This window comes from Orbicella franksi, chromosome 6 (genome assembly GCF_964199315.1).
Source record: "Orbicella franksi chromosome 6, jaOrbFran1.1, whole genome shotgun sequence".
Lineage (NCBI taxonomy): Eukaryota > Metazoa > Cnidaria > Anthozoa > Scleractinia > Merulinidae > Orbicella > Orbicella franksi.
This window is the reverse complement of record NC_138150.1, coordinates 14643871-14670484: the sequence shown is the minus strand read 5'-3', so window position 1 is coordinate 14670484 and position 26614 is coordinate 14643871. Positions and strand designations below refer to the sequence as shown.

General features: G+C 40.5%; 1 protein-coding gene across 1 annotated transcript; it reads right to left on the bottom strand.

Annotated features, from left to right (window-relative positions):
• Positions 1-29: 29 nt before the first annotated feature.
• LOC145491440 (uncharacterized) lies at positions 30-21395 on the bottom strand. Its single transcript, XM_081470631.1, has 21 exons — positions 19718-21395; positions 18368-18496; positions 17771-17977; positions 16696-16816; positions 15978-16143; positions 15253-15584; positions 13989-14103; positions 13114-13381; positions 12143-12316; positions 11673-11759; positions 11243-11365; positions 10514-10659; positions 9444-9639; positions 9041-9157; positions 8309-8553; positions 7512-7701; positions 3896-4128; positions 3185-3337; positions 2797-2930; positions 2173-2257; positions 30-1541 (listed from the first exon to the last, which is right to left on the bottom strand). The coding sequence occupies exons 1-21, from the start codon at positions 19758-19760 to the stop codon at positions 1377-1379; spliced, it is 3429 nt and encodes a 1142-aa protein (XP_081326757.1). The 5' UTR covers positions 19761-21395; the 3' UTR covers positions 30-1376.
• Between the last annotated feature and the right edge of the window lie 5219 nt (positions 21396-26614).

Genomic DNA, 26614 nt, shown 5'->3' with positions numbered 1-26614 from the left:
TATGAATTATTTAGGCCTCTCTTGAATTATTTCTCATCAACCTATGTGTGAACAAATTTTGGCATTTTCATGTTCCCTATTATTTAACCTCTTGTATTTGTAGTTGTTTCGGAGACTGAGTAACGTTAAACATCTCTTAGAAAGATACACTAGCACGCCACTTTCCCCGTGCTTAATTAAACGATCGAAAAAACTCACCTTATCTTAAGTAATATCTCAACCGCTTTGGTGAAAAGTATAGTAACCAGGATACGGGTCAATAGTCCGAGAGGAAATGATCGCCAAACCTTACTTATGACTGAAGACGGTGCTGGTTACAAAGTGACCAGTAACTTGGAAAACTTTAGCTGGTAGTTCGCTCTGTGTCATAATCAGTTTCAGCTTGTTTAATGTTATCTCTGAATTCCGAATGTTGCGCGCGCAGTTTGTCACCATTCCGAGACCCGATGCGTTGCATAACTATTATGTATTCTGCAAGTACTTACAAATGTAAATTAATGTGTGTGACTTGAAAGAAATATAAAATATTTTACTATCCCAGTTTCGACAGAGATTGCTTGAACAACTGACACAATGGCGAGGATTCAAATGTAATGTGGTCATTCCATGGTCTGCTTAAAAATGTTTTAAATCCCTTCAATCCCAGTATCTATCCATTATCAATATACCACTACCTCACTCACACTTGTACCGACTAACACCAGAATAGTGCAAAGAATAGTTCAATATATTACCAATGATTATTTCAGTTTACTTAGGGAGGTCAAGTCAGCCGGTTATGAACCAAAAGGAATGGCTGGATCACGTAGTCCAGTAATCAAGAATCTCTCTTTCTTTTTCGTCGACGTCAATTCAAGAACACGATCACTGAGAGGCAGACATAACCACACATTTCATCGATTGTTCATCCACCACATTTACTTGTAGAGAGGTTTATTACACTAGACATCACATATATCTCATGTATGACTTAGAATAACCCCTCCCTTACAGTCCCCACCCTCCTAACCCCCCCTCCTCACACAAGAAAAGAAGCAGCTCGAACACTAAGCTAACCAGATCCTCTTAGCAACGGAAAGCTTCAGTAACTGCTGCTATGGGCATTTGCTAGAATGTCAGAAAATCATTCAGCTGATGGAGAGTCCAATCCTCTGTGACTACCCACGTGATGTGGGTGGCTATGTTTTGTCAGACGCTAGAAAAATACCCAAACCCCTGAACAACCTAGCACACAGAACAGAACACGGCAAGTAGCCGGACCCCATGAGCAAGTCAAGATACGGATACGGAACGGATTACGATACGTCCTGGTATTGCAGGACGCAAACTACAGTTGTTTCACGCCCAAAAGTGAGTATTTAGAGAGAACATAGTGGCTAGTAGAATGCGTTGCGAGTTGCCAGTTGAAACTTGGTTCGTAATCTATCGGCCTCCAGTTGTCTGAAGTACGCCGAGTCCTCGTCCCGCTGAAGATTTTCTTGGAATTCTCGCACGTCACGCTCCAGCTTCTTACGCAAGTCTCCTCTCATCTGCCGCACCACCTGAAATACACACAGCCACCAAGATAAGCACGGAAAGCAACACAGTGCAAAGTATATTTACAACATACCGTTGTCTGAACATACTTTTGCGTCGGCACAAATGTGATCTTATTTATCAAACCACCTAAAGAAACATCCAAATGGAATGATCACTACTCTTTTCGGACGATGCCATGGATCATATAGTAGTCAATAAGAAAATAAAGATAAGTGGAATGGCTCAACTCAAAACTTTTTATTATTTACAGTTTGTGCAATTTAAAGAATTGTTTCCAACTAGAAGAGAAATTAGTTTTTTTACTAAGGTAGAAAAACGCCCCAGGATAACTACAGATCTAAACCGAACAAGGATGCTTAAGACTGGAAAAAAGACTCAGGCGGATTAGAAAGTTGAACTCGACAAAAAAGCCTAAGTTTTCAAGATGAACAAGACCACAAGAACGTCGCTAGACAAAAGGGCTTTAAAGTGATTAGTTTAATGACTCTGCCTGGGTGTCTTGGAGCGATGTTCAAGCTCCTACCCTTGTGGTTTAATTAGAAACGCACAGCAGTAACACACAACGTGGGTGCAGTGAAATCATACTGGCTGCACATCAACATTTCAAATTAGTAAGTCGGGCCGGTAACTCACCTTTTCTTGTGCTTTTTCACGCACTTCCATCTCATACCTCTCACGAGCGATTCCTTCCGCTAACATAGCGAACTGGTCACGATAACTTAAAAGACATTAAGGAAACAAAACAACAATATACAAGACTTCAAGTTCTTCTTGAAAATCTCAGTTAGTTGAAGTCTCGTTGTTATGTCAAAAGAACTCAAGTTTCAAGTCAACATCCCGTTACTCCCTCCGTCTTGCTCCAATGCATGCAATCTTTTAGCTCGTCACGTAATTCCTTGAAGGACAAATTGCGTGACAAGCCTCTTTACGTCGATCCCAGGGTCTCTAAAACTTAGAGCAAACACAAAGCTACAACCAGGTACAAAAGTAGTTGAGACATCCTACCTTAGCGAGACAACTCTTCACCGTGCTATCGCGCGTTATCTTTCCCTCCTCCCCCCCTTTTTCCAATGTTGCTAGCTAAGCAATATAACTTAAAAGAACAACTCTGAATCAGGGAGAGGGGGGCTAATTGTTATTCTGTGACAAATTTGTTATTTGCGATCCATTCAAGTACGTAAAGCCACTTTTCCACAAAGTGTATCAACATTTTTGCAGCTCGTTGTAGCGGAGGGAACAATACGAGATAAAGGATACAAGTTCTCTAGTGATTCTATTTCGTTCTGCTGTTTCTGAGCCAGGGCTTCTCTCTTTTCCTTAGCGTACTCTCTTAATTCACGTATACGCTGCTTCTGAATATCCAAACCATCCTCGAACAACCTCTTGAAGATCTACAGGAAAGAAGAAAGACTTTTGTGATAAGTGAATAAAGATGGTGAATTTTTTAGACTTTTTTGGTGTTAAATGTTTAAAACACAAACAAAGATATCGCAAAAAAAACACACTGGCTGATTTTTTGCTTATAACTGGGACATCACGCATTGTCTCCCCACAATAAACGTTACAAACAAGGCTAGTACCTTCGCTTATTTCAACCTCAAACCTTTCTTTTTTTGTCACGCAGTGCTCAATGTAAAGCACTTACCTGCTCTTCACGCGTACGCCGTTTCAACATCCTAGCCCGCATGCGCAGTTCATATTCGTCGTAGTAACGCCGAGCACGCGCAGAGACTTGTCGTTTTTCCCTAAGCTTTGCTTTGACTGTACGCTGTTGTTGTTGTCGCTCTTGTTTTTCTCGCTGAAAACAAAGTGGAAAGAAAAATTGCGAGACCAGTCCGGAAAACAAGAAACTGACAGCACAAGAGTCTACCCCAGTTCGTCTGAAACAAATATGTTTTAATCCTAGGATGAGAAAAGCCAGCTGGCTTGTCAGTGACGGCACTTCCATAGCATGAAGCGCCTAGTGGTGTCGCTACTCCCCCTGGGCAGGTTACCCCCAGCATTCCAATTGGTCAGGTTGAGCTACGTTCCCATATTAGGATATATACATTACTAGGCTGGAGCCCGGGACCAGTCAATTTGGGGTTCAGTATTAACCAATACAACACTGCACCTGGCACATTTGTCTGAAACCTAGGTATGTATTGACAGAAATAAAGTTTTTCTTTGCAAAAGAAGCCAAGAATACATCAGTTCTACCAGCTCCTACTCCTACTTACGTATAAAAAGCCCCAAATGGACCCAGTATTAGAAACGACAATGTTCTCTTTCCTTAGCAGGGAAGGATTGCAAATTTTTTGCGATTGAAATTCCCTTTAGCCACGATATAATTTAGCTCTAGCCATGATGATCATACCATTCTGAGATTATGGTCCAAATCTTTCTTTAATATTCCCACTAAAGCTTCCTGCCGTTTCTCAGCGTCTTCGATCATCTTCTGAGTCTTTGTCTTTTTGGCTTCAGCGCCAGATTTGAGAACAGAACTCAGGTGCCGCGCCTGCTTGTTCCACATGCTGTGAGCGGTCTGGGGCGAGACGTGCAAGAAAGGGAACTCTTCCAACATGGCGGGTAGCAATACTTCCGGGTGATCTGGGAATAAGAATAAGTTGAAACTTAATGAAGCAACTTCAGTCTTACACAATTTAGTCCATCAGCTGAGAGCCGAAAATTTGGGTTTATGGCTCACTTGAGAGGAACAGCCGAAACATGTCTTATCTTAATCTTCGACTATTAAGCATCATACAAATGTATGATAGTAAGGAAAGAACAGTAGCTTTCACTTTGTAAATCAAATTTTAAATTTTCTCCTATATACCCTTCTTTTGCCGCCATCTTGGATTTTTGGGGAACGCTTAAAAGTGGTTTGTATTCCTTCAATGTGAGCGAATAGTGTTTCAAATGTGAATTTTAAACGTATCGGAACTACAAACAAGATGTCCGTTTGTTCTAGTGATTGAATTACCAGCACATGACGTCATAAGTGACGTCAAAACGCCTGATTATTGGTCACAATATGATCATTTTGCACTTATAATCATTGCAAAAACAATGTGGGGTGCGGTTCTCAAAATTATTTCATGAAAAGAGGGCAGGTAAATAAAATATTTATATAAATTGTAAGTCTGTTAAAACAAAACCCTCAAAAACATTTGCCTGTTTCCTTCATCCAGTCCCAGTTCACAAACATGCGGTCTCACAGACGAAAGTACAAACATATTTCCTCTACACCATGATCTGATCAATGGTGGATGAATGCATTGTTTGTGGCTGTTAGGGCTCTAGGATAGCCCAGGAAGCTTCTTCACGACCATTGGGCTATTACTTCATCACAGACCTACATCCATAAGGAGTTGGCTACAGCACGCGTCAAAGAAGACATCAAAGCTGTAGGAAAGCCGGTGGATCAGCTCAAGGATGTTATCACCTAGCCATAGAAACAAGACGTAGCAGTAACAAGCTTGTCCATGCCGGGGTATCAAAGCGACAACAGAAGTACGTGATGACTTATTGCAGGCCAAGAGCATGGTAAAGAAGGCAGTCAATGACTTTGTAACGACCGTTGCTCATCTAATCCCGCCTCAGTTTACTTAGATCCATTGAAGAAAGCCAAGCTAAAGTCTTTTAAGGATCTGTAGGCTGTGTGTAAGGTTCGCAACTAGGATCGGTAGTACTTCCTCCTCGTATGAATCGTGATGTATTTGCTCTGATGGCACTTGTCGGTCTCTTGCCGATCCTTGTGGACTCCCGCGAAAAACAACTGCGCAAAGCCTCCCGACAGAGGCAAAACCCTCCCAACAGCTAGAGTGACGCATCACAGTCACCGAGAAATACCCAGAGAACGCTCCAGTATTTTCAGTATACCTGGAATGGTGGTCTTGCAGAAGTTGAATATCCCGGCTCTCTAGAGGTATGTCTCATGTGGTCGCTAAGAGAGTGTTTGAGTTGGTAATGAAAACCGGCAACAGGAACGTGGACGAAGTGTTCGACATGTATCGCGAGGTATCAATCAAGAATGTCAAAAGATTTTAAAGTGTCTACCTCTGACGGTGAACAGTACAAGAACATACTTCCTGCCCATACTGCGAAGTCAGGGAACAAGCTTTTCAGTGTCACCGCAAACAAGCCTGACACTGCCAATTACCTCGTGTCACAGTGGAAGAAAGAAGCATTCTGAGGCAGGCTCAGTGACCGGACCATGTACGTGACAACCGAAGATCAGTGCTAGAGACTAAGACGCAGCCACATACGAACTAGTTCCTGAGATAGGGTGTAATCATGAAGAGGCTGATGTGAGTATGGGTCTCCATGCTCGATACGTGGGAGGCAAGTGCGTCATGCACTCCGACACCGATATCTTTGTCCCACTGCTTGCTCAAAGCCAAAACCTTGGAATGTGCTACATTAATGGACGAGGCGGAAAGACCGGAATGTTATGAAAGACCAGAATGTTATTTAGCTATTAACAGCTTGGAGAAGTAACTTGACCAAGGCATTGACAAGCTCTACTTCATGAAAGTCCTAATTGTCGTACACACGATCACAGGCTGCGATACTCTCTGGTGAGCAGTTCAGCTTCTAATTCCCCAATACAGTGAAAGGTACGTCTGAGCTATGGCGAGAACTGGGAAGGAATGAACAGTATACATACTGGAGGAGGCACTCATGTGACAGCTGCACGAGAAGGAGAGCAAGAGTATGGATGCGCTGCGCTATGAAGTTCACTGCGCTAGAGGCGAGAAAGTTTAGCCAGAGGCAGTCATCTCTATGACGTCGCGTTACAAGAGCAAATTATCAAGCAGCAATCGGGAGAGGAGCCGTCACCACAGAGAAGACAGTTGAAATACGACGCTAGTAGCGGAGTATTTTTGACAAATTTTGAGGTGTTTGGAAAGGTGCTCAGAGATATAACTTCTCGATCGGAACTAAAACTAAGGAGAAAAAGAAAAATAAAATCGTAGAAGTATCTGCTCAAAACAATGAGATATCCAAACACCGTCACGGTCATGATTTACCGTGTTTAAGCTTATGACTTTGAGAAGTTACAGATCTAAATGCAAGTGACAGCAGTGACAAAGGGCGTTATACGAGCCTGACGTTTCTGTATTCGAACGAGCTCTAGACTGAAGTATCTACGTTGAGTTATGGTATATTGGTTCATGGCGTATTGTGCTTACCTAACTAAACGTAGAAGAAGGTTTTTTCTAGTACTGTGATGTGGGGCACCTTATTAGTAATTTAGTTATTTCAGATGGTTGAAATAGAGGTTGAATACATAAACTAGAAAACAAAATGGCGGCCATTGTGATGTAATTTATGAGGTCATCATAGCTTGAACAACTACAGACAATACTGAAATAATATCTAAGATGCTATTTATTCCAAATGTACGCCCAGGCAAAATAACGTGTGCCTTTAAGAAAAGAAACATATAAGAAAATAACATTTCGAATTCCAAGATGGCGACCAAAAGGAGGGTATTGGGGGTAAATTTAAAATTCGATTTACAAAGTGAAAGCTACCGTTTTATCCTTGCTATCATGCGTTTTTATGATGCTTAATAGTCAAAGACAAAGAATATACAAGTTTCGTTTGTTCCCCTGAAGTGAGCCATACAACCACCTCAGCTGATGGACTAATTTTGTTACGACCAAGATGCACATAACATTTCACAGCGATTGAGTGCTTTTGGTACGTAAGTGCACTAGAGTTTTGATAGAAGTATCTGCGCCATTACGCCGGGACAAATCAACACCTGTACATGAAATAAAAGCTGGCGGCATTCATTTGAAGCTTGGTATTTATTTCAACCGAGAGTCAATTGGGATCTTGCTTCTATTGGACAAAAAAAGGAATTCTTCTCTTGAGTCAACCCTCCTAGCGGGATCGTGCGAACGAGTGCTGCGAATCAGCTCGGAGACGAAAAAGACTTTCAAGCTTTCACACAAATTGAGCAAAGATTTCAAATAACTAACCCAGGCTGTCGCTTCTCCTCCTGCCCAGCACAGGACTCGCTGATGCACTTCTCTTTCTCCCTTTAACTGTTGATGCGGTTTTTCTGGGTCGCGATTTTCTATTCTGTGAGCGGTAAACAGCTTCGAGTCTTCCTCGCTTCTTCACTGGAGACTTCTTTTTCGGCTTCTTCTTCGGAACACTTGGTGATAACTGTGAATGAAAAGTAACGTGCAGTCAGAGTGACGTCAAATTAGCCAATGAGCCAATCAGAACTCGAAGAAACTTGAACTGTAGAAAGCGCGGGAAAAGTCCTATCAGCCACAGCATGCAACTGGTCTTGATCTTGGTACTGATTGGTTGAAAGAACACAACCTTCGCTCTTATTGGTTGAAGCTAAAGCACGAATGTCTTGAAGTAATTTGAGAGTCTGAGAGACCTAAGCGGAGTTAAAACGAAACAAAGAATCGAAAGCCACTGGAAATAGCGATTGGAAAGTACACCATAAGAAAGAAAAGTGCTTCCTAAGATAACTTGAATATTGGAATTGGAAATGAGGAAAAGACAATAAAAAACAAACACACTATTCTATGCATCCTGAAGCCTCACAACTGGGAAAAAGGAAATATATAGCATCGATTCAAATCCTGCTTCAACGTGTAACATTGGAAAATCACAACTCGGTAGCTACTGTGCAATGGAAAACTCCGTCTGTCATCAGATCTGAGAAAAATCGTTCAATAACTAAATAAGCTGTTAAAACATAGCAAAGTAGAGCCTCAATGCTGAGCAAACCAAACAGCCGAGGCTTGTGACCCACCGGTAGTTTCCGTTTGTGTTTTGCACTCTTCTCTCTTTCTTTTTCCTGTTGTATTTCCCTTAACTGGTCACGATATGTCCTGCGCATGGCTTTAGTGTGTCGTTTCCGCTGCTCCTCAGCCTCCTCGTACAGTAGGCGCCTTAGCCGATCCATTCTTCCCGAAACGGGAAACGTCTCCACCGTGTCACGGAACGTTACGCCACGACGAGCAAGGCGCTCAGGAGAAGAATCCTCTTCCGTTGATTCTGATAGGAAAACACGTGTTTATTATAAAGAAGTCGTCACGCAGAAGATTTCTGCCACAACTAAAAGCGAGGCACATCGATACCTACTCAAAGCAAAACTATATGACTTCCGCCAACATAGGCCAAGCCATTATACTGTTTTGACTTTGAATTTGACTGGCCAAAAATATAACATTTTCTCTCAAACTGATTAGACGACATTGCTCCGGCCGTTTAATGAACCAATTCTAGAAAATTCTGAGAAATGTAGGCCACGCAACAGAATGAAAAACATGAATAATATGTGATTGGGAAAGTCAGTGCACAAATACAGCCAAACACTCGCTAAATGAGCACTGCCTTACCTTGACCCCATTTCGTGGCATTAACAATTTCACTACAAGTAAAGCATGACATGGTATTTCTCTTTAGGGAGCACCACTCGTTCCTCTGTTCGACTGTACAACAGACAATGGCTACCTAAGAAAGTAAGAAGGCTTCAGTTCACCTTTATAGCTGTGATTCGTTCTTGGACCCTTGCTGCTCCCCTCAGCTCGACTGCTCAGTCGGGATGTCGATGTATCTCCTGTCATCCTTGCGGCAGTGGGCCCGAGTCGTCCGTAATCTGATAAAACAAGTACAGGTTACTGTATACCTTCGGTTCCGATGACTCTAATTTTAAACCATATACATAGCTTACAAACTAGGCTACTTCAGTATACTAGTTTTCTACTGCAATATATAGAGGCGGGTGGAGAGAGGCACTTTGAGAGTGAAGTGACTTGCCCAAGAACACAACACAGTGTCCCCTGCCAGAGCTCGAACCGGACCGCTCGATCTGGAAACGAGCGCACTAACCACGAGGCCACCGCGGTAGGAAATAATGAAGTTCGTTTATTTATACCGCTTACCAACAGCACTGTCGCTATTCTGCGCTAAATCTTCGTCTTCATGTTCTCTCTCGCTTTCACTGCCGTCACTTTCCTCGGCTTCCTTTGAAGAGTACTTTGCCAAAAGCTCTTCAGCAACTTTTGATCGGCGAACTGGGGAATGTTCAACGTCTGTTATTCCTGTTTGCAGTCTCGCAGGCAATGTTGATGCTAACGGCTGGAAAAAAACACACAAATGACCAAGTCTGAGGGCTTAACTCTGCAGCTGTGACATGGTTGCCACCGACCTAACTTTTCAAAATTCCCTGCCTTTTTCCTGACTTTTCCCTGATAAAAATCAAATTTCCCTGACCAATTAAATACAAAATGTCAGGGTTAGTAGCAGCTTCTGGCCTCAACCGCCGAGTTTCCTAACCAGTCTCCTCTACTAACTATGCCTCAACTTACAGCCGTCCTATCCGCCCATTCATGAAGATCCATAGGTTTTCAACAAAAATATCATTGAGATCACAGTGTCTCCAAATGTTTCTTCCAGTCCTCAATGGTCCTAAATCAGCCGTGTTAAATTATTTCAATTTTCCCCGACTTTTCTTCAAAATGTCAATCTTTCCTGGCTCAAAGTAAAATTCCCTGACTTTTCCCTAACCTTGCAGAATTCTTTTTTCCCCTGACCATTTCCTAACCTGTGGCAACCATGCGTAATTACGACGTACATGTAACTCTAACGGGATCTGTGTGGTGTCGTTTCTTACATCGACGAAGAATGATTGAAAAAGAGAAACGAAAGAAATGGGAAAGGGAGGCGTTTGCATCTAGTCAACAATTTTATCCTATGGGTAATGTTAAAGACACTTCCGAAAGGTGGTCAGATGATTTTTTTAACGCACACCATAAATTCGAAACTCATCGTCTACTTCTCCTTCACCAACAACAGTCCTTGTCAAGACTACCCACGTGTACAGAAGATCAACTCATACTCCTGGGTCCACTAATCTACTGCTTAGAGAGTGTAAGAGTACTCTCTCAGAAGTAGTGAAAATCTGCAGTGAGATCCATCACAGTAATACCTAAAAAGTAATATCGTAACATACTTGTGGTCTTCTTAAGCGGCTCAATCTATCCGCTACCCAGTCACTTTGTTCTGGTTTTGACGTTCGGTCTGCTAAACTGCTCCGGGGTGCTGCGTGAGGCCTGTAACTAGTAGATGGTACTGTTGACGATACCGGCAAAGATGAACCTAAGTATGATTAAACAGACACCGTCATCGACTTTAATCACATATACGATATCGAAAATCTCAAAGCATAACCAGATCATAGGAATTGAGCCATATTTGTTGGTTTGATTTTGTAGAGCAGCACTAGAAAAATGACAGCAACAACCCGTTTTCGTGAGGATGATTGACTTTCAATGCGCGAGGATGAATTTGAAACATGCTGCAGCACTTAAAATATTGCTCAAACAATTTAAATACGCAAAACATTTTTTTCGCTAGCAAGTCAAACGTAATCAAGTTTTTCACTCCATAAATTGAACAATGGTTCGTTTTTCAAAGACTCCCAGCCTCTCACAGGCGGAGCTAAACAGCGCACGTAAAAAAACGAACCACGTTGAAACCGCCACCTTCCAGTTAAATTTCGCTTTCAGTTGGCCAAGTAAATACATGTAAATAGAAACGAACATAAAGATCATCCACAGAAATTTGGATTAGCGTCGTAATTACTTGAAAGGTCGGTCTCTTGCTAAGATTGTACGCTCAGTCAAAGCTGGTTCCCTGAGTGTCTGTAAGCAAAATCACCGACGGAGGTTTCCTCTCTTACCCGCAGAAGAAGAGGTGGCTGTGGTTGTTATAAGTGACCTGGCAAGTCTTTCTCTTAAGGATGCCGCACCACCAAATGCATCAGTTGTAACAGCACCACTGCTCGCTCGGACAACAGAAGGACCTGAAATATGTACACAACGCTTATCAAGGATTGTATGAGTTTGAAATTACATGTTAGATGACTTTGTCTCCTTGCAAGGAAGAGGGAAACACTTAAAATATGGAAAATTAATGGACAGTTGGGTGAAACCAATCTAGTTGAAGGGTCCACTTTTTGTTGTGTTTAATAGCAACCTCTACCAAGGAAAGCGCAATACATATGTCTTCTCTGCCAGCACCCACTGTGGAGTGATAAACGGCAATCAAATTGTTATATGAATACGAGCTTGTGACTAATTACAATGTACTGTTAGAGGTAAGATTCTTACGAGATGATCCTGAACCAGATAAAAACACTGAGTCAGTCAGAGTAGATGTGGTCCCTATCACAGCAGCAGGGGGCGGCTGAGTGAAGCCTGTACTGGACACAGCACTGATACTCCTTGGAACAGCGGCTGAAGGATAGACATCTCCTGTTGAGACAACAAACTGTCTATCAGAGAATTGAATCGATAATCTAAGACAAAATTAAAGTAGGGAAGTATAAATTACCTTTGAAACAAACTGCTGAAAGCGGTAACCCTCTACCATAAATATTTTGACAGAGATGACTAAAATAAAAACCTCCATGAAAGATTACATGTAAATATTTCTTGAAAAGAAAACGGTGCCATAATCATTTCTTCCTATTTTATGCCATATCATCAGTTCCGATTATCCCACAAACGCATTGAAAATTGCCAAATTAAAGTAAAACAAGATTCCTTGGGGTACAGTGGTGACTGCCAAAGAAACTCGCCTGTGAGGGGGTAGGTAAAAGCTCCCGGGGCAGTCCTTGTTAGTCTGTTGGCTACCAATCCTGAGCCAGGTTTAGTCGCTGCCCCAGTGGGCTCACTCCTTGACAAACGGCTAGCTGGACCTGATGGTACATCAACAGTGGTCGCTGCACTAACCCCAGCCACAGACTGAAATCCTATGACACACGACAAAAATGGTAAAAATTCAAACTGACTTCAAATACCAGTTCACAGTTTCATTTTAAGAACCAGCATCATTGTAGGAATGTATTAGGAAGTGAAGATACTAGAGCGTTTTGTGATTGTTGAAAGCAATTCGTATTTGCTTTCAATTGGTTTTGGATTATTACACTTTGTGGTAAGTTTAAGCCCTTGTGCCACTTTTTTATCAACCAGATGTTATCCAAACACGATCCCTCGTACACTTTTTCTCGTGCTTTGCATTGGCTATCAGTATTTTGTTCAAGTTTTGATTGGTTCACTGGATTGTCTGTGTTCCTTTGTGATTTGCCAGACTAAACACCTGTACAAGGATTGAAATATACTGAAACAAAATACACCTCTATAAAATACAGACACCTTAGATACACATAAATAGACAACTCTCAAGGGTGGATTACCACTAGCATGGCAAAATGAACAACTCCATAATATGAAACCCTACATGTATCTAAAGCAGACACCTCTCTGTGATGGTCACTTAGGAGAGACTAATTCAGACAATTCCCTCTCTAAGGTGGACACCTTACAAAGTGACTGGTACTAGTCCAGGAACATCAATGCATTCTTTGTAGTCCGAGTTTTTGGATGTCAGTGACTGAGGAGCCTGGAATACTACTACACAGTACTGTAAATTTATTTACCTGACCCCAGAGATAAGTTAATCATTTCACAAAATTTGCATTGGTATTAGTTTTATTAGTTTCTTCCTCAATCTGTGAAATGGATGAACATTCAGACAATGAATCCATACCTGGCACCCTCCCTTGTGGTTGTGTATGATGAAAGTGATGATGGTAATGATGATAAACAGGAGTTGATCGCCCACTGCTGTCCCCTGACCTGACATCTGTGACTTCAGTAGCAGCTGGCTGCTCCCTTGGTCGCACACCCAAGGCATCAAATCCACAAGTCTCTCTGCCAATGGAGTCCTTTGAGGGTTCCAGTGGTGATATTTGTTCAGGCCATGCAGCAGATGTTGATGATGTGGACAAAAAACTGGCTGAAGGCTTGTCACGGCCCTTGTTGGAAGAGATCATAGTCAGTAAACTAAAGCGCAACTACTGGTTTCAACAAGTTAAAAATAACTGAGTTTAGTGCAGCCTCTGTGTTTATGTTGTGCTGGAAATACACAAATCTGATTGGCTCTCCCATTGTTGTCTATTCACTGATGAAACACCATCTCATGCATTGCATTCAAAGGTTGGTTTCATCCCATTGGACTAGTGATGGACAGAATCCACCAGTCTGATTACAAATTCCACTAGCCCTAGGCTATCGGACACAACTTTCTTGTTACACTGGCGCAGGTGTATTTTTTATTATTTGCTCATAGAAAACTTGGGCTCAAATAGACCATCTGTTAGTATTATAGTTTACATGCATACATGTATCAGTAAAATAGGTCAATGCTAGAATTACAGCACGGCAAACTAACTGATGATTGCCTGAATAAAAATCTGTATAACATATATAAATAAGACAAACTTGTAAGTTAGAGCATTTCACTGGAGATTAAGATGCACAGGTTCAGACAGCCTGCACACATACTCAGCTGAACACCACATATTTCAGTCTTTTGCATGTTGCTTAGAATGTGGCACATCTTATTTCACAAGTTGCATGTACCTTATCCTTTGATGCTGAGGAGTCTGTGAGTTCTGTAGGTGTTAATGTGTACTGTGTCAGCTCATCTTCTATTGAAGTGGCATCACGACTGAGTAAGCTGGATGATCCAGGCTTCCTAGAAAAATATCAAATAACTTATGAAATAAATTGTCAGTGTTGGTAGGTATGAAGACTAAGTCAAACCTTGTTATGAGGACCCAAAAATTATCATCTTCATTTGGCAGAATCTTTCAACCACATTATTTTGCAAAACTGTTAGACAAGTATATAATTATAAAATAAATTTTTGTATCATGATACAGTCGAACCTCCAGTTGCAACCACCTCTCTTCAGTGACCAATTTTCTAAAATACCAAAAGTTTCTCAGTCAAATCCCTATATTTGGAACCTCTTGTAAGCAACCACCTCTAGTGAGTGACCGCGACCACTTCTGGAACCAAAAGTTTGAAATTTTCTTTTGTTTTTAATCTCCTGTAAGGGACCACTTGACAGATAATAGAGCATAAATTAGATAATAAGGTGTTGTAACATTATCGTATTCTTGGGTAGTACAAGAGACGGAAATTTCTGAATGGAAAGTACTGCATTTTTTCTCAGAGTTGACTTTTCACTCGAATGGCACATTTAAAACATGGGGTAAGTCTCTGCAGTTACCATATGCTAATGAGGCAAAATTTTGACCCTACATGGTCTAAGCTCTTGTAAGTGACCACCTCCCTTAAGCGACCACCTAAGCTTGACATTTTAGGTAGTCGCTTACAGGAGGTTCAACTGTCATTAATAAGAGGTACCATAGAAGCACCGGGAGGAAACAGTGAAATGGCATGCCTGGCCTTCTTTTCATACCAAAGGTGGAATATCCTTTCCAAGCATTGAACACCAAATCAGATAGGCAAAGAAGACGACCTGGTCATGCAGGCCTTTTAAAAGCAAGGAAGGATCTGGACACTCAAGCTCTCTGATAAATGGAAGATGGTGAATTTGCAGCTTCACGAACATATGATAAAGAAGAAACAATGCTGCTTGGCACCCAACTGCTATCTGGATGGTCATGGATTCAAATCCTGTCGAGGACTCAGACTTTTCTCTGTCCCATGTTTGTGGCAGTATTTCTTCTTTATCACTCAAGTTCTCTGTTAGTAATTTATTTTTAAAGAAAAACTCACCATCTGTCCCCCCCCCCCTCCCCCGCCTATATGTGAAAATTTATTTGAAGCGATTCAGATTGAATAGTGACAGCTTAGTGTGAAATAAAAATCTCACCTTGTAGTGTATCCTGCAGGTCCAATCCTGCCAGATTCTGATCTTTGAGAAAGAGCAGTATCACCTAACACTTCTCTTCCAGTACCCTGTACAGATCTTTGACCATCCATAAGGCCACCAGCTGCATCGTCAGTAAAAACCCTACTAGCCCCCTGAGAAGTCCCAGTGATCATTGGAGTAGGAACAGACATGCCAGATGTTGAGTCTGGGAGATGATCGATGGTATCTTTCCTTTCTGGTGACTTTGATGGCACTCTGTCTGAGGTAGTCTCCCCTAGTCTGATCAGCTCAGCTGTTGAGTCTCCAACGACATCTGCTCCTGTGTCACTTAACTAGCGATTCAAGAGATCACAAGTGATAACAATTTTACAGTTACATGTGTGTAGCAAGAGCAGCAAGCCAACCACAGTGTAAATATATGAACTAACATATTTGCTAAGACTACCTAGTAAGTAAACTAAGGTATTTATGTGTGAGCTTCTCAATTCTGTAGTTAAGTATAATATGGCTGACCACTATATGGAATTTGAAACAAAATATTAAGTTAAACATCTTCTCACTGGATCAAATCTTCTACACTCATTTTGGTTTTCCTGTTTTTCCATTTACACTATGGCTTCTTCTGCTATTAAACAACATCTTGTGTTCAGCAAGACAGGCTTGAAAATGTTCAAAACTCAGTACATAATTTACACTTTGTCACTAAAAATGTATTTCTTTCACACCTTTGAGGTGTCAGCATCAAAGCCAGTGGAATTTCCAGCATCCCATGTAACAAAATCAGCAGGTGCTGCTCTTTTTCCTTGAGCATTTCTCTTAGGATCTCGAGTTCCTGCTGCACTTGGCAGTTGCGACGTTTCTCTGCCCAGCCGAGCATCATCTCTGAATTTGCTTGGTCCATAAAGTAAAAAAAAATGGTAGTCATGGTTGTACAACTAAGTCTGGTCCAAAACAGAACAACTGGGCAAACCAAGGGGAACTAGAAGTTCATATTAAATGCAGTGTAGCAAGAAGTTTCAGTATCTATAGCACATGATGTTAAATGACTGCCTATTTGCATGACTAACACATCAAACATTTTGCACTGACTCAAAATTCAACCCCTGCTTGCACTGGTTTCAAAAATGTAACTCACATAAGATTGTAAAGATATTTAATGGGTATCACGATTAGTTCACTCAAGCTGATCTTTACAGATCTCTTCTCCCACTTCTCATGCCCTATTTGGTAAGTATTTATGAGCCTACCCTTAAAGTGAGTATTTAAATCATCACATCGGGGTAGCAATAACAGGTCATTGCTGCTTATAGGGTTGCTTCGGACACCTTAATTATACCACTGTAGACCATTACCCGGCTCCACCATCCTTTTAGGAACCTGCATAATTTTACCTTTTTTACCTGGTATCATACATTGATTTGTTTTTTATCAAAAGAAATGCACCTGCTTGTCTGTGGCCTTGGTCCATAGAGAACATCATAAGAAGGACCAAACTCCTCTCTTAGTACTCCAGAAATGACGTCATGTTCTGATGTCAGTAGATTAGAGTCATCTTCATCAGAACCTATAAACAACAAATAAAATGTCAAAGGCATGGTACAGTTGAATCTTCCAAATCTTGACATTTCATCTATGTTGATAGTATCCTCACTGGTAAATACAATGTAGATGTTCCCGTATGTATCCCTCAAGACCCTTCACTATCACCTTAGTCAGAGGGTTGTCTAAAAATCTTCAAGCTAATAAATTAATATATACCTATATAATATAGATAGGACCCTGCGTGTGCTCTGATTGGTCGAAAACCCATGCTTTTATTGTTTTTCGCCACATTTCCTCTACAAGCAAATGAAGAAGCCTAAGCCATGTGTTACACTGTGATAAAACACTCAGGGCATTTGAGAACACTTGAGAAACGTAGAAAATACTCACCCACAGCTCGTCTTTTCTACATTTCCCTCATGTTCTCAAATGCCCTTCGTGTTTAATCACAGTGTAATACATAGCTTAGGCTTCTTTATTTGTTAAATAACATAGTTACACTACAGAGGTCTACGTAATGTCTCTTATTAGAACTACATGTACTTGTCCTCAAAACTTTTGAGCCAGACGTTAACCATCAGAGGTACTACACAGATCTGTGAGGTGCTACAATGTCGATATGGAATTGTTCAGTTTGAAATGTACATAGATGTCTCTCTGATTGCGGAAGAGAAATAAGAAGAACATGCAAAAGGCATTATTAAATTTGCTGAGGAACAATAAAACATTGCAAATTTTTTGCAATGTCTCCAGCCAGGACTCGAACCCGGACTGCTTAATCCAGAGTCCAGGGCACTAAACATTAAGCCACTGTGCCTCACACTACCACCAATAAGGAACTATTAATGAAAACAGGTATAATCAAATCAAAACACATGACTACATTAAAAAAAAAATAATCAAACACCAGAAGACACTCAGCCATAAAGACTGTTGGCAGAGACTTACAGCAAAGCATAGTGACGTGCATGCATACCTTCACCATCGACATATTCCATGAAGTACTCAAGCAAACCAGCAAAAATCTCCAGAAAGTTTCGTATTGAAACCTTGTCACCCTCAACAATGGCCTTCCCAGAAATGTGTGAGAGATCCACATTAAGGACATCAGTAGCTACCAAATTAATCACAGTTTGGCAGTTTCTAATGTGCTGCTCAGCTGAGATGGGGTTCTCTAGAATGCCTGTGTGATCAGTAAGTTGTGATAAGTAAATTGCTACGTGTATATAATATTTAAGTTTCCTATAAACATATTATTTAATTGTTCCCTTTTGTGGTCATGTTGACTAGTTAAAGACTTGTTAACGCTCCCAGAAGCTGATCTCCCAAATTCTGTACAAATCTCTAGTAAGCTGAGGAACATACTTAGTATGCAAATATGTAATTCTATGACATTTGATCAATTTTTATTTAAAATCCACTTAATAAGACCTCTAACGGTCCAATCAAAGATGTTTTCAAGTTGACTGTTTCTGCGGATCACAGTGTGGTAATCTTTGAGCATAAAAAACCTTTCTTGAAGGTTATACACTATAAATATGCAACTTGGACTACTTAACATGCCAGACCTTACCCTGCAAATCATCGCCAAGCAGACCTTTGTAAACTCCAACAAAAAAGGTGTCACTGCATTCCTCAAGTCTGGTGACCTTACCAGGAAGGTTGCATTTGTCCAATAACTCATTTGCAATAGCTATGAATGCTGAAAAGATATTGATGATATCATACTTTATTACTCCTCTCAGTTACCATGCATACTGTGACTGGTCCGTTTCACAGACCATATTCTACTATACTCCTCACTAAAACGTGAAGCTGTTTGTGGCAGCCAATATGCCTCATGATTTATCAACCACGTACTCTTAATGTTGGTGGCAAATAAAATGTGTAAAAATTTACTACAGCTATGATTTAGAATTGACTTGTTTTACTTTTGAGATATGTCAGTCATTTGAAGCTGTTCGGCAAGACTTGAAATGGTTTTCCAAACCTGTCAGACATACAGCAGAGATACAAATGTATAAAAAATATCTTACTAACTTCGCATATTTCCCACTACACTGTGAGTTAAGGATCCTCATTTTTATTCCCCTCGATTTATGACCCACACACTTTGCTTTGGGCCATAAATTAAAGAGGAAAAAACTTGGTCCCAGCCATACAGAACAGAACTTGAACTCAGTTGGTAAGAGGTATGTATTCATTGATAAACTCATTAAAACGTGTGGCCATATTATACATTTATCTTTATTTATCACTATTTTACTCTATAAATTAAGGTTGAAAGGGTGAGGGGACACCACAGATTAGAGTTGCCATTCCTCAAAACAGAATAGCACTTAGCAAAAAAATTGAAGATGCTCTTGCCATTCTATTATAAACAGAAAAACCAAAGTCAAAACATTTTTTATATGGGCATAACCACTATTTAGGACGTCAGTTCATTGGGTTTGGTTGCCATTTTTTTTTTTCTTTTTTGGATTACACCTTTGATCGGGAAAAGACACGAGGTCTATTTTAATATAAGACATTTTATTTAGCGATCTGTCTCCCCACAGTTTGCACATTGCATATTAACACCCTCAATAAAACCATGACAACCATGACCACTGGGAAAACGGGTCCAAAATCACTCGATTGCTTCTTGCCATCAGTAACATATCTTTGCCCTCCAATTTCTGTTCATTCTTGCAAAGGATGAACAGAATAGTGCCTTTTTTCGGTCATGTGATAAGAGAATCTAACTACAAGCTATAAATTGAAACGCAGGCAGTCAGGAGACACTGTGAGGAGGTACAGCTCACAGCTAAAGAGTCTGTGATGGTTATGGTTTTTTATAGCCGTGGGTCAGAAACATATTTTGCCTTCGCTTCGTTTTTCAGTAGAGCACAAAATAAACTAGAGGACTGGAAAGTACACCAACCTTCATCATCCACAGCCTCCAAGGATCCATCATCACAATCCATTCTCTGAATGCAACTTTCCTCAACTTTACTTTTCAAAACACCGAAGCCATCTTGTTTTGAACTGACTCCGCAATTGAGGTTCGCAACGTGATTGGTTCAATTTAAATTCCTTCCCAGTACTTCGTCGTCCCGTTTGGCGTGTTCGCGCGTGCATGCCGCGAAGCCTTTGTAGTACAAAAATGTGAGAACTAAAAAAAGACTGCACGCCATTCAGGTTCTTCTATCAAAATTTCTTAATTTGAAAACTGTAAAAATCTTTCCCCTCGCTGTTGCATCTTATTACGCACTTGCTCCACCAACTAGCCCTCTATACTACTTCAGCACTTTCTATGCACACTGTGGCTAATTCTTTCGCCGATCAAAGAGATCCAAGTATTGCCCAATCTGATTGTTCAAGAATGTGGTCACAGATTTCATTGAACACGTGTTCACCCTGTATAAAACGCGGAAAATATAATAACTTTAAGCATCAGTCTATTATATCTCACCGGACTGCCTTGACTCTATTTCTGCTTGCTTTGTTTCTCCCAATCGGCCTCCGATCTGCTTTTCAGTTGTCAAAACTCAGTCACCGAATATGCATGGTGGCGCGATCAACAAGAGCAACTAGAGCACTGCAATAATCAATCCAGCAGAACATCAGGGATTAAAAAAACACTCGATGGATTTTTTTCTATACTTGGCCCACTCAAAGCGATGGATGAATATTCAATGCAATCCAAATCACTGAGTTTCAAATTCATTGAAACTTTTTGGGGTCACTTGAGTTAAGCTTCAACTCAGGAAAAAGTTGCCCTGATTTTCACGCTTGTGGTTTGTGGTAATCAATATTATTTCATATTCTCTCGAATCGCAATGCCATTTTACATTATCCTGAATTCATAAAAGGTGTAATTGCTTTCCGAAGATTATTACTTTCACTTATCTCCCGATAACGCGGCCATGTGGAGAATAAGGGGTGAACGTAAGCGGAAAATCGCTGTGCTAACCAAAAACAAGACATCCATTACAGTGACTTTCTGCTAGCTCTCACCGCTTACCCGCGGCATGGCTGCGTTACCGGGAGATGAGTCAAAGTATATATTTCACTGTTATTGCAATGCTACCCCTGCAGTTCTTAGCATGGTTCCGAAACATCGTTGAGAAACAATAATAATTTATGAATTCATGATATACAGAAATGTACACTGATGGCATGACTGACTGATTGACTGACCGACCGACCGAACGATCGACCGACCAAACGACCGACCGACCGACCAACCGACCGACTCACTGACGCACTGACTCACTGACTCACTGACTCACTGACTCACTGACCCTTCGTGTAACTAAGGATTGCCAACACATCATTCTTGTTTCCTTTCTCACTGCTACAATTAGGGCGTAGTTTGAACGAGAAACCTCTTTGTATTTTCCGGCATCTTTCCTTTAATAGAAATTATTAATGAAATAGTTTTTAAACAAATCGTCCTCTTCCTAAAGATACATTTATAACTACATGTACACGTTTCGGACGTATTTAAGTCATCTTGCGCCCCTGAAACCTTTTTCCAGCAGAGAAAAGCTGAGGCCGACTTTCAGTAAACATAGGCACGCAAGGCGTGCAAGAGTTATTTTTTCGTGTGAAGTGTTGGAGATGGAATCATTCATGGTACAGTAATGATTTGGTTAATTTGACAAGTTTTCTTGGTTGCAATGTTACATCGGTCATGGTAAGATAGCTAAATAGTAAGCCATAAAATGTTTGACTGAACAAACTACAGTAATCTGACACGTCCCCAGATTAATAATGGTAATAGGACTGAGTGGCGTCCAATTCGGTCTGTAATCATACGAGTGATTAACAAAATCGGACGACCGTGAAGCGGGAGTCCGATTTGTTAATAACGAGTATGATTAGAGACTGAATTGGACGACACGATGTTCTATTACCAATTAATCATAACAATTACAATTTCCCACAAAAGTAAAAGTTTCATTTGAAAAAGAGCTTTTAAATATCATAATTATGAAAATATGGAGAACAGCTCGCAAAATGGTTGTCAAGTCTCTTTCAAAACAGTCACCAGCGACTGAACCTCCACAATTTTACAAAGTCAGTCTCGGTCAGTGGTTACTACAGTGATTGTAATCAATGTTGTGATTGGTGGATTTAGTGGAGAGGACTTAAAATGATTGACTCGTGTAACTGTCCGATTACAGGTGTCCGATTACAGCCAACTGTCCGATTACACTGTCCGATTACAACTTTGCAGATTAATTAGAGCAAAATACAGCAGTTTATGCACCAATCACATTTGAGGAAATTGTAATGGTTATGATTAATGTAGATACCATCTTATTTTCTAACAGGCAATTTGATTCGTTCTTTGATACAACCCGCACTGTAATTGGTGTGACACGCGCACATGCATAACTCCCTCACTCACCGATCACATAACCCTCCAACCCCCAAGAGGAATTTTTGCTCAAAAATACTCAAGTTAATTTAGAGACTTTTTCGCATTTTATACGAGCCGTAAGTTTACCTTTTTACACAACACAACACAACACAGTACAACTTCACCGAAAATAGAAAGAAAGAGAAAAAAACCTCTGACACGTTGAAAGTCTGATTTAATTAAATTGCACTTTAACTTGGTGCCACGCAGTCTTCAAAGAACATTTGAACAGTTTTCATACTTTTTACCTTTAAAAATATCGGACTGAAATGAATGTCATCAAATAAAACTATTAAACTGCTACTGCAGAGACGTAAAAACCGTGCAGAAACGAAAGCTTCTTTTTTGTTTAATATCCTGGAAACAATAGCCGATAACTTGTCAGCTCTAATTGAATTTACTCCCATATAAAAAACAAAAGTGTTAAGTCACCATTTGTTACTAAAGATAGCAAACATCTCGTGGGAAAGAGTGGTGACGATTTGTCCGCTCTAATTGAATTTACTCCCTTGTGAAAAACAAGAGTGTCAAATTACACTTTGTAACTAAAAAACAAAAATATATCGTTATATTTGCATGCAACAAGAACAAAACAATCGTTACCCGCACTTACTATTGTAAACATTAGAACTGTTTCAAATCTAAAGTCTCGTCCCCTCTAAAACATGTCCTAAGAACTAGACGCGACGATTCGTGACCTCGAATTGAATTTACTCCTTGTGAAAAACAAAAGTATCAAGTTACCTTTGTAACTAAAAATAAAAATATCTCGTTGCATTTGCATACTACTAACTCACGAACTGTTTCAAACCTCAAGGCTCATCTCGTTCATTTAACTAAAATCCTCAGCCTAACCCACAGATGTCGAATGTCGAAGTAAACCCAATATATGAATACTTCCTCCTCTTTTATAGAAGAATAAATATGGCCGTTCTTAACTCCATCGGGATCAAATCTTCTCACATACCATTTACCTTTACAACAAGAAATTTGATTGGCTGTTTATAGTAGATCCAATCTGATTGGTGTGACATACATACATCTCTCACTCACTCACTCACTCACAGTCACCCATTGACTCGTCCATAACATACCCGACGCGCCGACTAAGAGGTATTTTTTTTACAAAAAAATAACTCAAAAATCAGAAAATCAGAAAAATCTGGGTGTGATAGAAACAGCAAGTGTAACCGTTAAAGCACGTGATTACTATCGGTGGCCAAGTGAGAAACCAACAGCTTCCTGCCAGCTGTTGAGGGTCTCTTTGCTTTCGTAAAATGTCTCAAGTGGGATTTACCCAATCAGAGCAGAAATCTTGTTCCTCTATAGATAAAGAATCGAAAGCGAACCAAACACGTCTCCATGTTTTTCAATGATTCCCAGATTTATTTGCGGTAGAATTTTACGATTTGCGCTTGGAATCTTGAACACTAAATTTCAAACTGTGACTACTTTGCTTCAAGTTACCCTATTAAGTTGGCTTAGGCGAGCGATGAAATCTTACGCTGTGTAAACTTGGGATCAACAACCTTCTTCCGCCTTGCCTGCGGCAAGGTAAGGTTGTGTTAACGTAGTGAATATACGAAAGACATGTATACGAACTGCGGTTAAAACATGCAATCAAAGAAATGATCTTCGTCGCTGTGAGCAATTTTTTAGCCGAAAAAACAAAAATCAAGGCTGCAAAGCTTCCGCCAAGGTCTCATGGCTCAGTTTTCTTGTTTCAAAGTTGTAGTTAATATAAGCATCACTTATTAAGAAGGCCCATACCCGATTGCAACGATTACAGCCGACTATCTTTTCATGATCATTCGTTCATCTTTATTTTCATGTTTGCGTTCTACTGGCTGACTGAAGACTAATTACGTCGAAAAAGCGCGCAAAAAACCTCCGAGACTGGCAAATCTTCCTATCCTTAGACCAAACGTACGGGTAAAATAAAAGATTCTTCATTTAAAAAATTGACCTTCAGTTGGGAAAATGTGGATTATGTGAATGGTACGTAAAATGCCCTACAAACCTCTCCCTCCCCTTGTTATTTCCCATCCTTTTCAAAGTATATACTTTTACTTAGTCCAAATTTAAATTTCCTCGCGGATGTCGTAGACGTTCGTTTTAGAACCTTAAAGGAACGATTTCAAACACGATAAACGCACAATAACATTTATTGGCACTCGACTGCTCGACTGCAGTGCTGAGGAAATAGAGTTGCAGCAGTAAACAACATTTTGGCATCCATTTGCCGGCTTTATATGCATGCGATAAAAATGAAAATAACAAGAAATTAATGATACGAACAAGTTTTTTCGGACATTTGTGTTGACGTCTACAAGATAAGCAATCCCACATGAGAGAGAAGAATTTTTCCCATATAGTTCTGTTTTTGATTATTCCTGCTGTTTCTTTCTTTTTCCATTAAAAATGTCGCAGACATATGGTAAGCACCAGCTGAACTGTAGAAATGCGTTCAGATAAGACTGAAGTCGTTTAACTCGCCGACTTGCTTTTTGGTGCCGTCGTGTTGTACTTCAAAGATTTTCCCGTCAACAGTGGTATGAAGGCCAGATAATCCCGCTTCGAGTTGGTATTGCTGGCCATCTTCTTGTTGTTTGGCCTGATACTTCTTACGGTACCTCTTATTGCAGGCAAACCAGATATGAAAATAGCACAGCATGCATAGGAAAAGGACAATCAAAACCAACGTGATGAACATGAAGGGCAACGAAACGTTGCTCGGGAGTATCATTGTTGCTCAAATAGCTTTTTCTCGTTCAAATGGCTTCTCAGTGCTGCTTTTTTCCTCGGGAAGCGAAGAAAGCAGGACGTTCGACACAGCAAAATTAAACTTCCCCTAAATGCAATATGAAATCAATTCTTATGAATTCTGCATACAGCTGTTTCTGTAAGTTCGCTGGAAACGTGAACAAAAACTTGAAGCGTTGAAGCTCACAAAGACAAGGATGTCCAAGAACAAGCGTAAATGAACAAAGGGAAATTGCATTCAGTGAAAAATGGAAACAACCGACAAAATTGACAAAATTGTATCTGCTGAGATCTTTTAAGGTTTAATTTGTCTAAAAACACGGAGCAAAAATATACGAGGCAAAAGTCATTGCGAACAGAACAGTGCTTCAAACAATGTAGTCTCAAAACCTCACTCTCTTATGTTCAATTCTATAATTTTACTTGCGTCACTAGTCAATGTTTTCTACTGATAATAAAAGACCAGCTTATTCTTTCAGTTTACGTTTGACACCCTTATCCTTTAGAAATCAATATTTTTTCAAGCCAAAACGTTCTTACTTTACATTTTGGAATCACAGCCTTCAACTTTCATGCATTGGCCTACGTTAGAACTTTTCGCACCATATCATTCAGTTATATTTTCTTAATCGAACACAAATCAAATGCTTTGTTATCAAAAGGGAAAAAAAATACGCGTAACAACGACAGAACATCTGGTTTAAAATTTTTCTTAAAGGAAATTACGTCAGTCCTCTGTTTTCGGTACATAGGTTCGACGAGGTCTCGGCCAACTCTCAGAAAAAGTACCTCGATACTCTAAAACGCAGATGTTATAATTTTGGCTTCATCTCTATAACAGTCTATACTCGATACGCATGACAACTTTACGAGTCAAGAGATTATCTTGATAATCTCTTGCACGAGTTAATCTCCTTCATGGTACCCAGTTCTTCCGCGGATGTTACCACAAGAGTATCGTGAATGTTTCGTAGAGACAAAAGATGTTACACCAGCCCATTTTTAAAGCAACAATGTTGCGCTGAAAATCGATATCGTGTAACATGGCGCCCAGAGCGACTTATAACGCAACGTGCAAAATTCGGGCAACAATGTTGCAGGTTTTGAATCGCTTCATTCAAAAACTTGTAACATGTCGCCGCAACGAGATGTTGCGTTAAAAGTCGCCCTGTGCGCCATGTTACACGACATCGATTTTTAATGCAACATTGTGGTTGGTGGATTTGTTCAGCTCTCGGATTCCAGATATCTAAAGATGTTATTTAAAAGAAGCTCTGAATGTTAGAGTACTCTGTAAACCCGAACTTATGACCGTGTCGTATTTCAAATATGAATCGAGAAAAAAGTTTGTAAGTTATCACACCAACTCACTCACTCATGCCCATTATGCCGGCTCGCATGTAGGGCAGCAACAAAGGTACCCCACTCCTGTTTGTTCTGGGCCAGTTTCTGAACGGTCCCGCAGGTCTAATGGAGGGTCTTGAGTTCCCCTTCTACAGTTCGACGCCAGGTGTTCTTGGGTCGCCCTCGTTTCGGCTTCCCCTCTGTTGTCCAGTGAAGGGCTGTGCGGGAGATGTCGCCTGGCTCTCTTCTCATCACATGTCCGATCCATCTCTATCGCCCTCGCATGATGATGGTGCCCATGCT